The sequence below is a fragment of the Panthera tigris genome, chromosome B4, assembly GCF_018350195.1.
Source record: "Panthera tigris isolate Pti1 chromosome B4, P.tigris_Pti1_mat1.1, whole genome shotgun sequence".
NCBI classification, from domain to species: domain Eukaryota; kingdom Metazoa; phylum Chordata; class Mammalia; order Carnivora; family Felidae; genus Panthera; species Panthera tigris.
In genome coordinates, this window is record NC_056666.1 from 75,739,890 (window position 1) to 75,756,934 (window position 17,045).

The 17,045-nt window shown below is 53.7% G+C and overlaps 1 protein-coding gene across 6 annotated transcripts in view; it reads right to left on the reverse strand.

Moving 5' to 3' along the window:
• Window positions 1–7: 7 nt before the first annotated feature.
• FMNL3 (formin like 3) overlaps window positions 8–17,045 on the reverse strand; it is a 53,528-nt gene continuing 36,490 nt past the window's right edge. For 2 of the 6 annotated variants that reach the window (XM_007072987.3, XM_015541087.2), the window contains 23 exons: window positions 16,482–16,565; window positions 13,578–13,730; window positions 12,251–12,359; window positions 11,952–12,028; window positions 11,507–11,600; window positions 10,187–10,261; window positions 9,371–9,481; window positions 8,906–9,055; window positions 8,402–8,503; window positions 6,836–7,115; window positions 6,295–6,363; window positions 6,080–6,204; window positions 5,678–5,880; window positions 4,697–4,931; window positions 4,460–4,528; window positions 4,275–4,355; window positions 4,056–4,185; window positions 3,230–3,390; window positions 2,777–2,878; window positions 2,364–2,456; window positions 1,954–2,077; window positions 1,706–1,822; window positions 918–1,000 (listed from right to left, as the gene is read on the reverse strand). In XM_007072987.3, coding sequence (XP_007073049.2) covers window positions 1,731–1,822; window positions 1,954–2,077; window positions 2,364–2,456; window positions 2,777–2,878; window positions 3,230–3,390; window positions 4,056–4,185; window positions 4,275–4,355; window positions 4,460–4,528; window positions 4,697–4,931; window positions 5,678–5,880; window positions 6,080–6,204; window positions 6,295–6,363; window positions 6,836–7,115; window positions 8,402–8,503; window positions 8,906–9,055; window positions 9,371–9,481; window positions 10,187–10,261; window positions 11,507–11,600; window positions 11,952–12,028; window positions 12,251–12,359; window positions 13,578–13,730; window positions 16,482–16,565 — 2,719 coding nt within the window. In that variant the 3' untranslated portion in view covers window positions 918–1,000; window positions 1,706–1,730. Of the gene's footprint in view, window positions 1,001–1,705; window positions 1,823–1,953; window positions 2,078–2,363; window positions 2,457–2,776; window positions 2,879–3,229; window positions 3,391–4,055; window positions 4,186–4,274; window positions 4,356–4,459; window positions 4,529–4,696; window positions 4,932–5,677; window positions 5,881–6,079; window positions 6,205–6,294; window positions 6,364–6,835; window positions 7,116–8,401; window positions 8,504–8,905; window positions 9,056–9,370; window positions 9,482–10,186; window positions 10,262–11,506; window positions 11,601–11,951; window positions 12,029–12,250; window positions 12,360–13,577; window positions 13,731–16,481; window positions 16,566–17,045 lie in introns of all 6 variants that reach the window. The other 4 variants (XM_015541045.2, XM_007072988.3, XM_042992225.1 and 1 more) reach the window with 4 other exon arrangements.

A 17,045-nucleotide genomic window follows, 5' to 3' on the forward strand; every position in this document is an offset into this window, starting at 1 on the left:
TCAGGCCTGGTGCTTCAAGCCTTTGTTGAGAAAGAAGGTCTGGGATTTATGTACACGGGAGAAGGGAGGTGGTACATGTACAAAAAGAAGTGGCTCCCTGTATTCCCCTCCAGGGGCTGAGAAGAAACTGGCAGGAGACTGAGAAAATAGCTAAGACCACCATGTCCCCTGTCCCCTGCCAAAAAAACAAAAAACAAAAAAAACAAACCAAAAAACAAAAAAAAAACAAAACCCTTGCTGTGGAAAGGAAGTGAGGATGCTGATATCACACCCTTTCTCTAGCTATCCTGGGGTTGGGGCTGGGAAAACCTCTACCCTTCTGCCCACCTCGACAAGAACAGAGTCAGCCTAGAGTGGAAAGGGTCAAGGGCAGTAAGTGTGGCATGGCATCTCTCCTCTACCCTTATCACCGGGGCACAGCTGGGTGGGGCCCAGGCTTAGGTGGGCCTTGCTCCTGGTAAAATATGATCTGTGACTGGAAGGGTACTGGAGCTCCCTAAGTCTGGATACTTCCAGACCACAGCTGACCACAGAGCTGCAAAATGGAAGGGGAAAAACAGAAGGAATAGTCGCTTTCTCCTTTTGTCCCTCTGGCCTAGTGACAGAGGGCCTACGGGCCCCTGTATAGGCTAAGGCTGGAAATGATTTTTCCCAGCCCTGAGCTGACCATTGGTGACCTTTTAGGAAAAGAAGACCCTGGGGGCAAAGTGCAGTACTAGAGGCACCAGGGGAGTGTCAGGCCCAGTGCCCACACTGACATCAGGCACGCGCAGCTCTGAGCGCTGGGGTAGACGCTGGGTTGAAAGCAGCATAGCTCTCTGCTGCACCCTCAGCCAATTCCAGGGCTCCAGGTCCACGGGTTGGACTTGCAGGACTCTGGGAGTTGAAGTGCTTCTGCCACCAAGAGGGCCTTAGTGGGGGCCTGGAGCCCGAGGGGGGCCGTTGGGTGGTGCGGCACTCCTGGCTTGGTGGCGAACGACAATGGGCTGGCGGTGGAGGCCTGTGGGGAAAATGAAGGCCTGTGAACAGGCAGGGAGGCTGGGCCAGGCCCGCCGTCTGTAGGAACAGTCCCTTCAGGAGCAGCCCCACAGGCAGGGCCAAAGAAGAGCCAGCTATGAGGCCGATGAGGGAGAAGCTTAAAGGAGGGTAGAGAGGATAGTCAGAGACACTGCTGGGGCTCTGCATTTTCAGAGGACCAGGTGGGGGTGACTAGAGGCCACTAGGCAGTGGTAGAAACAAAGTAGACTCAACAATAGCCAGAAGCTGGGGAGAGACCCCAGGTAGACCAAATATCGGGGAACAGATCAAGGGACATCTGATACGCCCTGGGCAGAAGCTACTGCCAGAGCTTTTATGATGGGGATGGAGAGGCACAGGTCACAAAGGATACCAGGGCCCAGGAATGGAGCCTCAGCAATGAGAGGTGGTGGCCTGGTCCTGCCTGCTCTGGAAACTCCCTGCCCCTTGGGTCTTAGTAGAAGCCAGGACAGCATTAGTTGGGGAGAGAATACTTCCCTGAGGGCACATGCAAGGGATAAGCCATGGTTCTCAGAGCATGGGGCATGCAAGTAGAGAAGTATGTGCCCCCATCACCACGAGGCTGCCAGAGGATGGTTCCAAGTCATGCAGGGGAGGAGGTGCCTGTGGGCCCAGCAGGAGTCCTGGGAGGTGGGCATGCAGAGGGGACAGCTGCGGTGCCCAGTACCTGTCAAGGGCCCCAGCCTTGGGGGTTAACAGTTTGACTCATCATGGTGGGCTGCATCGCAGAAGAAGCGTGAGCCCCGCTTGGCAGTACGGGCCGTGAAAGGGACACTCTTCAGCACTGCGGCCCAGGAAAGAGACACAGTGGTCAGGCCTCATGGGGATGGGATGGGAGGAGGGCCCAAAAGGGTAGGGTTGGAGTTTGGGAGCTGGGCCTAGTGGCCAGACCCAAGGGAAGGACAAGGGCCCCACCTGTAATGATGTCTTCAATGGTACCGTCCTTCCCTTCGTAAACAGGCCGATGCTCCTTGGCCTGGCGCCTCCTCAACTCTGCAATTAGCTCCTGCTGTTGCCACTTGTTCCGCTGGGAGGGGGTCTAGGGCCAAGCATTTGAAGGGGAAGGGAGTCATCACTAACCTACCATGGGGCTGATTCTTGCCCCTAGATGCAGTCTGAAGATGCCCTTGATTTGGGTACAGCAGCCCCCTCCTCATCATTGCCTAGGAATCCCTCCCAAAGCCCCTCTCCCCATCCCTTCGGACTCCAGCCTCACACCCTCTGGGTGGTCTCTGGGCTCCAGTTTTCCACCTCTCAAACTCTCTCCCCACCCCCTCCTAATCCTTTGCTCTGCTCTCCAGGCCCCAGCTCTTGGTCCCACCCACCTTGGCATCCAGTTTCTTGGCTTCCTGAGCCAGCTGCTTCTCCCGCATTACCTCCTCCTGCTTCTTTCTAGCTTCGTTCTCTTGTTCTGCTTCCTAAGAACCATGGGGGGTTGGAGGGGTGGTGGTGAGGCTCACACAGGCTGTGAGGGGAGGGGCTGACACTGAGGGTGGAGAATGGGTGGCAGTGGGGCCAGCAACCCCAGGTGGCCACCCTCTGGAGGGGCACTTCCTGCCCTGAACAATGACAGGAAGGGCCTGGGCCCCCACCCTGCCCACCCGTTCACAGCTGAGAGGCCTGTGGCCAGCTTCCATCGCTCCCTCCCAGGACTCCGAGGACTTGGATCCCAGCCTTCCCTCCCCCTACCAGTTTTCTTGCAGCCAAACTCCTTTTTAAAAGCCTTTCTTCCGCTCACCTTGTAAGAACGAATGAATCGGACAAATACCGGGAAGAATACAGAAGGGGGTGTGGTCTTGGGACTCTCACCGAAGTAGCGCACAACTGCATTGTAGGCCTCCTGGGGAAGGGGTGGACAGAAGGGATCAGGCTGGCAGAGGAGAAGCCCGGCTCCCCGCTGGGGACAGGAGGCTCACAGAAAGCAGTGCTCAGGGCCAAAGGAGGAAAACCAGCATCCCCCAGCCCTGTGGGATGGAAGAGAACTCAGGGCTCCCAAAGCTCCTTAGAATATGTCCCCGGGGGCAGCTGTCTGCCCCCGCACCCCGGCCTCTGCCATGCCTCTTCTCCACCACATACAGACACCCAACTGTGTGGTAAAAGTTCTTTGGTTCGAGAACCAGAACAAAGTTCACCTAGAGGGACACAGTGCCTCCGCCCTGGCCGCTCCCACCCGCCTCCACCTTTTGCCCACCTCAGCCGTCTTGGCATCACGCTGGAGCTTGTCCAGTTTGCCTTCGTTGGTGCTGAGGAAGTTCCGAAGGACACTGTTGTCATGTATGCTGCACTCCCGCCGAATCAGCTCCATGCCACGGCCCAGCTCCTTCACATCTAGCAGCACGTTCTCCAGGGACACTGTGGTCACCAGAGCCTGGGCTGAGGCCTACCCAGGGGCCAACATGCCCATCTCCCAGCCCAGGGCTACACAGAACTCTGTCCACGCAACCCCCCGACCCCCACCCTACACCCTGCAGCAAGCAGGTTCTCCTGCCTCTGCTTCCAGGTTAGAAGGGCACACCCAGCTACCAGGGCTCTCACAGGCAAGGAAAAGGAATGGGGGCTATGAGCTCATGACCCCAAAGAGCAAGGCAGCACAGGAAAGCAAGCCAGAGAGACTGCTGGTCTCCAAGATGGAGCTGCCTCAAGCCCACCTCAGTTTTCATGAGTGGGGCAGAAATGACAGCTGCCTTATGTCTGTGGGGCTTTATAGTTTTTCTATAAATGGAGAAAATGCAGTCTCCAGGGCCAGCACGAGGGAGCTGGGAATGAAGAGCCACCTCTGCCTTCCTCTGCCTACTCCCATGGCACCCAAATGGGAAGGGCTGGGCTAGGCGGGTGCCTGCAGAAAGGCTCCCTTGGGGGTGGCCCCTACCCATGGCCCCAGCGGAAAGCTTTGAAGTGGCCAGAAGGGAGATAACAAAGGCCAGAAACAAAGGACCCAAGCGTTCCCTCTCCTAAGCTTCCTGGGATTGTCCTGGCCTAGACACGAGAGCAGGCTCGCTGGGCCAAGCTCCCCTTACCTGCTGCAGCCTTCTCCACAAAGTGTAGCTCATGCCAGAAGTTGGCCAGGTCTGGGTACTTCTCCTTCACTGTCAATGCGATGAAATGCAGCAGTGTCATCTTCCTGTCAGTGGACTTGGTATCCAGCAGCTGAGAGAGGGGGGCAGAGGGTGGTGAGAGAGGGCTGAGCACCATGGCTCCTCAGGCTTCCTGGCCCTGGGTTGTCCCCACCATCTTACCAGATCCAGGCTCTGGAGCTTGAAGCCGTACACAGCTCCTCGCTTGCTGCTGTTCATGTAGTTCCCTAGTGCAAGTATGATCTATCCAAAAGATGCATGAGAGGAGGTCAGGCCATGCCCCGCGGGCTCCTTCCTCCACCCAGGCCCCAGGCCCACCGGTGCCTGCATCCACAACATCTCCTCACCTCCAACATCTGCTTCAGCTTCTGTGAGGACTTGACAGAGGCAGAGGCTGCAATGATGGCATTGAGTTGCTGGAAGGAAGATGAAGAGCTGCGTGAGCCTAGGCCGGGGGGTGGGGGGGGGGGGGATGGTGGGCAAAGTCTGAGAGGGGCTGGTGGGGACGGACTGACAGGGCAGGGGAGGGGACTGGCAGGTGGAGGGGTAGCCGCAGATGACCCCGACTGGGCCAGAGGATATACCGGTGTGAGCATCTGCAGGTTGTCTTGGAAGTTGCCCAGGAAGGCCATGCCAGCCATCCTCTGGGTTAGCCGCTCCACCTTGCTGAAGAGCAGCATGAAGCGGTCCTCGGCCGCCAGCTCCTCCAGGGGCTGCCGCTCCCGCTCGTATTGCCGCAGAAGCTTCACCTCAGCCTCTGTGGGCAGGAAGCGCATCAGGCACTCCACGAAGTCCACTGGTAGGGTCTGTAGGTCAAACCTGTGCAGGAGGAAGGAGTTTAGTTCAGGTCTTGCATTTGCCCATTACCCATCATCCCTTTTTTCTCCAGCTCCTAGAGGGACTGCCGGTGGGGTCGGTGAGCAGGATGCAGCCAGAGGCCTAGAGGGCCTATTGCCTCATCTATCAGTGCGTGAGTAACATCCTAGGTGAACAGTCCATGGCCTGGTTTAAAACCCCTCAGCGCCCTCCCTCTACCCTTAGGGAGAAATCTTAATACCTGAGTGTGGCTTATGAGGCTCAGCCTGCAAGACTTCTGCCCACCTGTCTCTACCCTGTCTCTTCAACTCCCTTCCTATGCTGAAGTCATGGTCAATTTTCAGTACCTAGGGCACCAAGCTTCTCCCTCCAGGCACTGAAATGGACTTCCTACACTTCCTCACCTCCTCTGGGAAGCCTTCCTGAATCACCAAGCTCAGCTACCTGGCCTGCCCTGTTCCCCCAAAGCTGCCTGTACCTCTGCCACCTAGGTGGTTATCACCCACGCTATTGAACTGTTCTGCCTAGACTGGCAGCAACTTGAGTGAAGGTTTGCGCTGAATGCCCAGCACCTCACACGGTGCCTGGCACACAGCACAAATATACTAAGTTCTGGCCAAGCCAGTGAATGACTGAAGGACGGGAGACACTTCTGCGACGCCCTGGAATCCAGGGAAAGCCAGGATAGTAGGTGGAGAACTGGATTGCCAACTGGCTGGGGACCAGGGCGAGGTCAGTGGGAGCCTCACGTGTGGATGGCCCTGCAGATCTCCTCGGCCGAGCGGCCAGCCTTGCGTAGGGTGATGGCTAGGTTCTTGGCACGATTGGCTTCCAACAGGGTCACCTTGCTGGCGGCCTTTTGCGCTGTCTTGTTCTTAGAGCAGATGAGATCAAGGGCAGGGCCCTGGGCTTTCGTCTTGAACAGTTCTTCAAATTTGTCCAGGTCCAGATCCTGGCAGGAGTGGACAAGAAGGGACAATGCGGTCACCTCATTCTACTAAAGGGCCCCTGGCAGCACGCCCAGTGTCCATTCAGCTCTGGTTCACGGAGGCCTGATTCTAAGGGTGTTTCTAAGGCCAGGAGATCTGGCTAACAGCATGATCTAGTCCCCAGCCCTCAACCCCACCCCTGAGGGCTCCAGGCCCTGCTACCTCCAAGATCTTCTCATCATCAAGTTCACTGAAGACAGTGCCGCTGATCTGGTTGGGTTTCAGTGCTGTCCAGTTGAAGACAGGCAGCCGGAACTTGGTCTTGATAGGTTTCTTGATACGAATGGCTAATTTGGAAGGAGGTTCAGTGAGGCTGGGGCCAAGGACACTCTGTCTCCCTCCCCACTAGCCCTGCCCAGAGTCCTGGGGACACTCACCTGACAGGCCTACTGTCAACACCACAGAGGGAGCAGCGCCAGGGAGAGGTGGGGCTGGGGGACACTTGTCTGGGGGAAAACAAATGCCACAGTGACCCACGGTCCAAAAGCCTCTTTAGAGACGCCCTCCCCAGTGCTGCCCAACCTGTCTTCAAAGCCTCTTGGGGAAAGAGGATGCGTGAACTCCCTGCCCCTCTGGCTCCCAGGGGTCCTAACTCTGGTAGAGCAGGTCTCACTAGCCTCTGGCTCCCTGTCTTCTGCTCTGGTCTAAGCCCTCTCTTTGGCTTTCCACAGAGGAATCAGGAGCAACACCTTCATAATCCTTAAAACAGACCCACGTCCACCCTTGGACACCCCCTGCCCAGTAACTTGAGCCTCCCTCAGATTCTTGCCCTCCCTCAACCCTCCCCCACCTGACTTCACGTCCTTCTACCCACATCCCCGGCTTCTCCCTAAGGGAGGCACTATGGGCCCAGGTTTTGGTCTGGCCCCAAGATGAGGCTGCCCTTCAGACCTTCAGGACTCCTAGGGTTCTCCTCACCTGGTAATGGGGGTGGTGGAGGGGGCAGGGGAGGAGCTGGCGGTGGAGGCAGAGGCAGGGACTCCTCAGGTGGTGGGGCTGGAGCCAGAAGGTCCAGGTCGGAGGGCAGCATGCCCTCACTCAGCTCTGCAGGGCCTACCCGGGCCAGGGCCTCACTGCCCACTGACTCCAGGCCCCGGGCCCCGGGCTCTAAGTGGCATCTGCGCTGGAAGGCCTCCTCCTTCTCTTTAATGAGCCGCCTCAGGGTGTGTACCTGGTGGCTCGTGTTCTCGTAAGTCTCCTATCGGGAGACAGCACCATTAAGGAAAGCATAAGTGGAAGGCACACGCAGCAGTCATTGCCCCTACCCAGGTCTCTCAGCTAGGGTCTCTGGGAGGGTGCCCAGAGGCAGAGAGCAGCGGAAACCCAGGTGGGGGCTGGGGAGGCTGTTCCACAGAACAAGAGATGAGCAGAAGAGCCGTTGGCCCAGGTGGCACCTTCCAGTGCGCTTCCTCCCGGACCCAGCCTTAGTCTTGCTGGTTCCTCAAGGCCTGGGTCAGAAGCTGCTCCTATGTAAACCTCCCGGGCCCACCTCTAGCCTCCTGCCACACTGCCCTCAGCGCTCTGTTCCTCGATACTGCTCTCATTGTATTTGGCCTTGTAGAACCACTCTGGTGGCAGCCCCCTGTGGACAAGAGCCTGCCCTAGCCATCTCTGTATCCTCCGCATTCCCCAGGACGGCACTTTGGACTCTTAGCAGGGGCTTGGCAGATGTTGACCAAGCTCAGTAGAACCAATATAATCGTATCCCTCTGGAAGAAAAGGTAGGTTGGGGCATGACTCTGTAACAACAGGTGAGGTGAGGGGCAGAGAAGCGCTTAAATATGCTAAGCCTCTGGTCTCCTGACTTAGGATACCTGGTGGCTAGCACATGGGCTACTCGGCCCTCTCATCACACAGGGCCCCACCTGCTCCCACCCTCCTCTGTGTGTGTCTGGCCCACTTTGGATTCAGTTTCCCTCTCCAACTAAAAATTAGGGTGAAATCATCAGCCCACCCTCATGTGAATGCCTCAAGTGTGAATCAAGATCTGGATTTTCAAAGACACGAAAATCTCAAGAAAGAAACGCCAAATAAAAAAACCACAATTTTCAGGGGTGCCTGGGTGGCTCAGTCAGTTGAGCATCCGACTTCGGCTCAGGTCATGATCTCACAGTTTGTGAGTTCGAGCCCCACATCAGGTTCTGTGCTGACAGCTCAGAGCCTGGAGCCTGCTTCACATTCTGTGTCTCCCTCTCTCTCTGCCCCACCCTGCTGGCACTCTGTGTCTTTCGATCTCAAAAATAAATAAACATCAAAAAAATTATTTAAAAAAATTACAATTGTCAGATGCACTTCATATAATAGGATGCAGCTAGCTATATGAAAGAGCAAAGAGATAAAAAATAAATTGATAGGAAAAATATCAAAAAGAAAGAAAAAAGAAAGGAAGGAAGGAAGGGAGAAGGAGAGAGAAAGAAAAGCCAGATCCCCAGGCCCTGGCACCCAGTACCCGTCAGAGACTGCCTTCTCCAGATTACTTGGTACCTTGATGCTCTCTAGTTCCTTTTCCCGCTGCAGCAGCTGCTTCTCTAGCTCTGCCACACGCATCATGTTCTCGTTCTCTAGGTCCAGAAGCTTCTCCGTGAGCTACAGGATGGGAAGGGTAGATTTGGCGCTGACCCTAAAGCCTGGGTACTTTTTTATCTCAGTCAGGACCTGAGCCCGACCCCTGTACCCCTCTACTCCTAAGGCAGCGTGGCCCAGTGGCTTCCCTACATCACTCCTATGGGCCCAGGGTCTGAGACCACCTGAAATAGACCACATCTGACTCTCTCAAGCCTGAGGCCACCCCACGCCCAGTCCTGGAGGTCCGTGTGTGTTCGAATCTGTGGATGATCCAGGGCCTGAGTCAGAGCATGCTGAGTTCCAAGGCTTCCCTGGGACTCAATCTGGAGGCAAGTGGGTCAGGTCAAGATTCCTGGAACTGAGATGTCCCCTTCCTCTCCCCTCCCTCAACAGTGGTCCTGGCAGCAAAAAAAGACTACTTACATGGGAAACATGTTCTTCCAGCTCCTCCACCTTCTCCAGGGCCACGTTCTTGGTCTCAGCATCCTCCAACAAACCTCCCACATCAAACACATTGTCCAGGTATGCCTGGATCTGCACCTGCAGCTTCTCACTCTCTGTGTGCCTTGACTTCTGGAAAAAACAGAGAGAGTAGTAGTTGGGGGAGCCTCCTGAGAGAGACTCAGTCCTTACCACCCTCTATGACCACTTTCTAGAGCATAAGACCCAAGGAGTTCCTCTGCACCCATGTCACATTCTCACCCAGTGGAGCTGCCTAATTGGAGAGCCCTGTGCAGGAGGGCCTGAGACCCAGGCCTCAGAAGACAGGCAGGGTTCCAGGAGCATCCGTGACTAGGCTCTTGTAAAAGAAAAAATCCTTTGTGATGTGACTAAGCTGGTCCTCTGCCCCCCCAGCTCCTCACCTGTGAGGACTCTGGCCCAGCTCACCTGCAGGAACTCCTCCAGCCCCAGCTTGGTAAACTCATACTGCAGGTGGACCCGGAAGTTCATATCCTCTACTGAGTGCACCACGATGTTGATAAACTGCATGCATGCCACCTGGAGAAGCAGCCCAGAGGGTCAGAGGCAGGAAGGGAAAGGAGAGATGGAAGAGCCAGGGTGTTAGAATCAGTATCATCTGGTGGATAATCAAAAGGAGTGAATAGGGGCACCTGCGTGGCTCAGTCAGTTAAGCTCCCAACTCTTGGTTTTGGCTCAGGTCGAGATCTCACAGTTCGTGAGATTGAGCCCCATGTTGGGATTCTCTCTCTCCCTCTCTTTCTGCCCCTCCCCCACTCATGCACACTCTCTCTCTCATAAAATAAGTAAACGAACTTAAAAAAAAGGAGTGAAAAAAAAAATTGAGTCTTTCTGGGAATAATGAGTATTTTAACTTAAAAATATCAAACTTAATATTCAGTTTATGAAGACAAGTAAATTACACGAGAAATAGATGGAAATGAAGATGCAACTTATTTCCTTTGTACATCAGCAGGTATTTCTTGAGACAACACTACTTAACTAAAGACCCCATGCAAGGTCACAAAAGGGGGCAAAGGAGGTAGACCCAAGACACAAAAATGACATTGCCCTGACGTTTCTAAAAGCTCTCTAGGGTAGGTGAGTGGACAAGGAGCATTTACTGAGTAGAGAGAATCCTTCTAGGTTCAACACAGAATATCAAGATATGCTGTTGGCCTGGCCTCGTTCTCCAGGAGCATGGGACCTGCTGGGCATGTGCCTGACCCAGGCTCGGTTCCTCACCATGAAGTCGATGTTGCTATCCTCATTCCGGAAATACTCCATCAGCTTCTCAAAGCGGTGCAGCTCCTTGCATACCTGAACAAACAAATTTTCTCAGTGAAAAGATCTATCCCACGCAGAACTTAAGCCCTTGAGCCCTGGCTCCCAGGAACATCATGGCAGAGGGACTGACTGGTTAGTCAGTCAGACTAAGCTGAACTACAACTCTTTCTATGCAAGGGGCCATTGGGACACTTAGAAGAAAGCCCGTAAGTTTAACAAACTTGTCAGGCAGAAGAAAGCCCGGGACCTGGCATCTGCCCGGGGTCCCTGATCCCCACATCAACTTGCTGAGGGAACCCAGTAAAGCCTGTGCCATTAATCAGGACTTTAGGTGCCTCTGGGGTAGGCCAAGAAGAAACACTGTTGGTCAGTTATTGAAGGAAGGAGGGAGGCAGGAGGAAGGTTGGAGGCCATGGCTGAGGCAGGAGGCTGAAGTCCGAGTAGGGACACAGGAGACTGGCAGGGTGCAGGAAAGCCCTGTGCTAAGAGGGGTCCAGAGACTCCTCTGAGCCTCTGGCTTCTAGGAGGAAGAGCTATTTCCTGGCTTGAACAATGGATGCTAGGGAAAAGGTCCAGAGAGGAGGAAGGGGTGGGGCCAGCAGCTGCAACTGGATGTCGAGGAATCCTACGTTCAAGCAGATGAGAGTTTCACAGCCAGGGCCAGAGGCTGGGGAAATTCCAAGTAGGAGCTTCCTCTCCCCTCACCAATAACAGCCAATAACTCAGGAAGATCCTTGCTTGTCTTCTCCTCCCACCACAAACACATCTACCTTGGGTTCTACCGGTGGGTTCACCACCTCAAAGCCACCTGGGAAGCCTGTTAAAGCACAGGTACTCAGGCCTCCCAGGGGTCTGTAAGTTTAACAAGCTCTTCAGGTATCCTGATGCATGCCCAGGTTAGGGCCGCTGGACTACAGCCCTCAAATGAGGGCATCTTTAGCTGGCCATTCAGGAGCTGTCCTGCCATAAGATCTGCTAAGACTGAAGTTCTGTTTTTGGTAAAAAGAAAAGAAAAGAAGGAAAGACAAGGAAAAGAAAAGAAAAAAAAAAGAAAAGAAAAAAGAACAGGAAAAGAAAAGAGAAAAGGAAAGGAAAAGAAAAGAAAAGAAAGAAGCAGTGGGACTGGCTACTTAGCTAAGCACAAGATGTTAGAATCACTGGGATGTGTGAGATCACAGGAAAGGGTGCTTACCTACCTGGCTCCCCACCTCCTCACCAAACACACACACACACACACACACACACACACACACACACACAGAGATGCAGGAGACTGACCTCTTTGAAATTGTCAAAGGCAGCAAGAATGATTTCGTGACCTCCCCGCACCAAACACACGGCTGCCAAGAGCTCCAAGACAAGGGCTTTGGTCCTAAGGGATGAAGAAAAACAATGAACACCCTAGCTCCCCACCCTAGCCACCATACAGTTCACTTCTACAACTAGGTGAGTCCCTTCAGAGAGTGGAGACAGCCTCAGAAGTGAGGGGAGTGGGTTTTGGAAAGGAGGCAGAGGAAGGAAGTCTTGCCCCTCACTAAGCTGTGCAGACCAGAGGGAAGCCAGGGACACTCCTTCTCCTTAAGCTGAAGTGAGGGAGCCGAACCAAGGCACTGACCAGGGCCACAGGACTTGAAAGCCAGGCAGGACTTATAAGGGATAAGTGGAGCCCAAATCTCCAGAGCCCTGGGCACAGTGGGGAGGAAAGGGGAGTGAAGGAACTTACCTTGGATTCTTGTTGTTGAGACTGAGTGCAATCTCATTGACAGCATGGGGGTGGGACATGACCAGGTTGAATCCATACTATAACAAGGGGAAAGGACAGAGGAAGGAAAACCTTGATGCTGAGGAAGGTATATCCCGGCTGGATCTCCCGGACTATAGGCCTGCCAGCAAATGTGTCTTTTTTTTTTTCCTTTCTTTTTTTCAAAATCATCTTTTACAAGCTGGTGCCCTCCTAGCTCTTCTAGTTTGGCAGATGAGGCAGAACAGGCGGGGCATCCAAGGCTAGTGCTGCCCCTTTACCTGATAGTTCATGATGGCTCTGAGACAGAGGATACAGACGTGGACATCATCCTTCTGGCTCACCAGGCGGGAGTTCTTCAGGGCCCTGCGCCCAGGGAGAGTGCTATACCTGGGGAAGAGGGGGCTGCTGGTGAAGGGTCTAGGAGCGCTCACCATCACCCCGACAACAGCAGCACAAAAGGGGGACAGGAGACCTTGACCCAACAGCCTAGAGAGTGGGGGACGGAGGAAGGGGACAGGGTGTTCAGCTGTTTTCATCTCTCTGCAATAGGCCTTTGTGAGTAAATATCCAGGATCCCAACTTTATAATCAGTGCCCAAACCATCCTGAGCCCAGGGGCCCTCCAAAGTACAACAGTAGATGTGCAGGCTTTTCTAGTCCTCCAGATGGATCCAGGGAGACATTTATCCCTGCCTTCCCTCCTCCTCCTTCCAGTCGCTGCATCTTCCACAAATTCCCTGGGGCAGGAGCATCTTGGCTCCCATCCCACTTCTACGTCCTGGAAAGGGCAGAGCAGACCCCAAAGGCAATAGGAGGGCTGGGGGCTACATCTGGCTTTGCCCCAATGATGTTTCATGAAAGAAAGAGGAAGCACAAATGGTGGCTGCTCACGCAGGACTAGAATGATGAGCAGAGTCAGAAGGACAAAACCCAAAGGAGACCAGGAGAAAAGCATGGCCACAAGAGGGACAGAGACCACAGAAAGGGCCACAGGGCCCAAAGGAAAGCCTCCCTGTGTAGGAGGGGCTCTGAAAAGTCATCCGGTCTGTCCACCTGCCTCTGGGCAGGAAGTCTGTTAAAATACTGCAAAAAAAATGAACACAAGGCAGCCTTGGAGAGAAAAGTCCTAAAGGAAGAAGTGAAGGGAAGGTGAGCAGCAGGTAGGTTGGCTGGGAGCTGGTCTCGGAGCAGCTGATGGGGCAGAAAGCAGAGCCAGAGGGAAACAGACATGAGGGCAGGAACTTATCACCCAGTGAAGACCAGGGAGCTGGATGAGGGACAGTCTTGCCCAAGAGGCTGGGAGGAAGGGCAGAGTGAAAAAGAGGAATGGAGGGGGCCCCTAGGAGGGGAGTGCGGAGAGGGGAGAGCTGGAACCCCAGATGGGGTGGGCACAGCCGAGGGTGATGTACTTACCCAGGACAGATTGCTGGGCAGAATCAAGGAGACAGAGAGGACAGACCAGAGACAGACTGGCAGGCAGAGGGCAAGAGAGCTGAGCCTGGAAGCAAGAGTGGAGGGAGGAGCAATGAGCACTCACCGCTGTCACCCACGACCTGGACTGGGGGCTAGGATGGGAGGCAGGCGGGCAGAGCGAGAGCACACATACCGGAGCACAGACTGGCGCGCAGAGCGAGCGAGGCTGTTGGTGAAGGGGGCTGACAGGGCGCTGGGTGGCTGCAGGTCCTCGATTGACCTGCTCCAGGACCGGAGCTTGTCAAATGCGCCATCATCACCACTCTCCAGACCCTCAAAGTCAAACCTGGAGCAGGAAAGGACACACAAGCGCACGTACAGGAGAAATTCAGTGCTAAGCCCCCTGGCAAGCCCACCTCCCCCCACTTAGACCTCTAGGGCAATGAAAAGCAAAGAGGGCAAGAAGAGCAAGCAGAGTTGGGCAGCAGAGACCCAACTCTGGTCAGGAGAGCCACCAACACAGGACAAGGGCAGTACAGGCACAGGCAGCAACCAGGAGGAGGGCCGGAGGACATGGGAAGGCTGATGCAGGTGAGCTGCTGCTCCCCACTGGCCAGGCAACTCCAGGAGTGACCTCTTCCTGGGCCCAAAGGGACCCAGGGAGCTGGCAGTCTTTCTGCACTCCTGGCCTTAGGACATCCCAGAGAAGCTGTGGCTCCCCATGGAGAAGCTGCCCTGTGGAACGGTGGTGGGGAACAGGTCAACTGCAGGTCTTGCTGGCTGGCAAGCGGCAGCGGCCAAAGGGGTGCCCTGTAGTGGCCCAGTTGGTTCTGAATTGGGTTCATGAGGGCAGGTCTGAATGGAAGGGAATGGGGGTCCCAGCCAACCTAGAGTGGGACAGTCCTCTATGTTCAAGAGTACCATGGTCCCATCCCAGCACTGGTTTTTAGTGACTGGGTTTTCTGTGGTTCTACTTGAGACTTCTAGATTTTCTGGTATAGAGGCTCCTTGGGCTTCAGCTTCCCTGGGGGAAGAAATCACAGGTCGAGGGTGTGGACTGGGGTCCTTAGTGCCTACAGGAGTTGGGACAGTTTCTCTGTCACTTTCTACTTCTGTGATCACCATCAGCAGTTTGGGAGTGTGACCAGGGCAAGGAGGGCAGCTTGAGGTCACAAACCCATGGGGCACTGTTTTTTACAAATCCCCACATCTGAGAAACAAGCCCCACTCTTCTTTCCTGTCCTCCTCCCCCAAGTAGGTCATTAAGGACTGAACAAGCATCTCCTACAGGCTCTTCCCCCAAGGAACCTTCTGCTCAGACATGTGTAGCCCCAGGGTCAAAGGCACAGAGGCCAAGGCTTTCTGAAATGAGAAATGATATCTGCAGATATCTGAATATTCCAAAGGGGCCAGAGCAGGCTGCAGAGTCTTGACGATCAGATGTTCGATGGGCTCTCAAGTAAACATCAGAGGAGTCTCCCTGACAGGGAAATTTGCCAGTGGCTTGGCAGTGGCTTCCCTCAATCAATAATAGTATTCCCTAGCACTGGTACATGCAGTTTACAAATAAATGCCTTCACCCAAACTCTATCCGGCTTCACCCTTTTCCTTTCAACCCTTCTCAAAACACACTTTCTTTCCCCTCTACCCCCTTCCCTCTGCCCTGAATCTTTCTTTCAAAAACAGAGTCAAAGGCACTGCTGTGGACACTACTATACTGAGGATCCAGTGTATTTTGGTTTTGAGCAGCTGGGATTTGATTGCTTTTCAAATGAGATAGGCTTATTTGGAAAAATGATCTACATCTTTTTACTATAAAAGCTCTGAATTAAAAAAAAAAATCACTTCAGCAAATGTTTTTCATTTCTTTCTATAAAAAGAGTGGTTTTTAAAGGGATAGGAGGATCATGAGGCATGAGTTCTGCAGGAATGGGAATGAGGACAAGGCCACTCTTGATTTTAACAGGGGGTGACCTGGAAAAAGTGACAGGCCAAACCTAGGAGAGGCATTAGTTCAAACCCCTAAAGAGAGAAGACTGAAGATCTGCTAGACAAAGGAGAATGGCCATGGGCAAGGACAGTAACAACAAAAGTGAAAGTCTAGGCTAGGACCAAGTCTCAGAACTGAGGAGTTTCCCAGGACTCGGGACTTTTGGTGCTAACACTGGGAAAAACCCTGGGCAAACTGGGATGATTAGTCAGCCAAGGCCTGACTTAAGTCTTGGGTAGAAGTCTGAAGTATTTATTGGTCATCACATGAATGATCACTGTAATCCCACTGTAATTCCATATATTCAGGTAATTATGGTAGGTTACACCGCCTTGAATAATCATAATTAACACTAAAGTGGCCAGGGCAATATGGACTTACTACATTCCAAACACCACTAACTGCTTTACACACATTATCGTCTAAACCTTACAACAACCCTGGAACATGGATCTCCTTTTATAGAAGAGGACGTAAATATGCTTGAGGTCACATGGATAGTAAAGGACATAACCGAGACCCACAACCAGCTTTGTGGTTGTCATACTTTGAAAGCCCTCGTTTTTTTCACCACCTCATGCTGCCTTCTCATCTGTACCAATTCGCTTAGGGCTACCTCCAACCCCCAACCTGCTTGAAAAAGCCTCCTGAATACTTCATTTTTAGTTTGGGTCAAAGGTCATGTCCACTGCTCCTAGGGCCCTTCAGCAATGACCTGGAGTAACCCTCTCGCATCTCACATTTGGAGACCCAAAGGAGAATCTTAAAGACAGTTTTCCAAAGGAATGAATCCCACCAGGCATCTCTCCCAGAATCCAGGACGTTTCCTTTGACTGCTCTCAGCCTGGAGTCTGGATCCTTTGAGTTCTGATCCCGAGTGCCCTTTTCATATCGTTCTCCTTCTGTTCCCCATCTGGCATTCTTTGCAGATCCCAGACATCCCCTTGGCTGCCTGTCCATTCCCACACCATTGCCTGGGCTCTTCATCTTGGCCTGGGATCTCCATTCCCATCTTCACTACGGCAACCTCACCCCTCCTAAGCAAATCAGAATGGGACTGTGTCCTCCCTTGTTGGTCCTGAGCCCTGGCCCCAGGGTGGTACTCACATGACAGAACATTGGGCAAAGGACAGGTAATCCACCAGCACATCCAGGCCTTTGTTCTCATCATTCAGAAACTCTCGCACCCACCTGCAGATAAAGGAAACATAGTGGAGGGGTCTGCTAAAGTGAGTCGAGGGTGAGGAGGGGCCTCTGACCCAACACCCACTCCTGAATCCTCTGGAACTTAGCACCAGGCTGGGAAAATGCTGAAGTTCAAAACCCATGGCAGACTCATCTACGGTCACATCACTGGCCTAGACCTCTGCTAGGTTGGGGAGCCAGGAATGGGGAAAGGTACAAGGCCTTCCAATACCATGTCAGCCAAACAAGCTTTCAGGAATCCTCTCCTAAATGGCAGGGACCTGACTCAATCATTTTCTGTGTCCTTGAGGTCTAGCACAACACTGGGTGCACTGTCCCTGCTTGATGTTTATTGGCAGAATTATGGGGAGGTGGGGAGGTTTATCAAGAGCATTTACCACAGGCCGCTGTGCAGAGCTATGCCTAATAACATCTCACAGGTCCCCAGTGAGTCTCAGTCAAAAGACAGGCGGGAGGGGTCAAAGA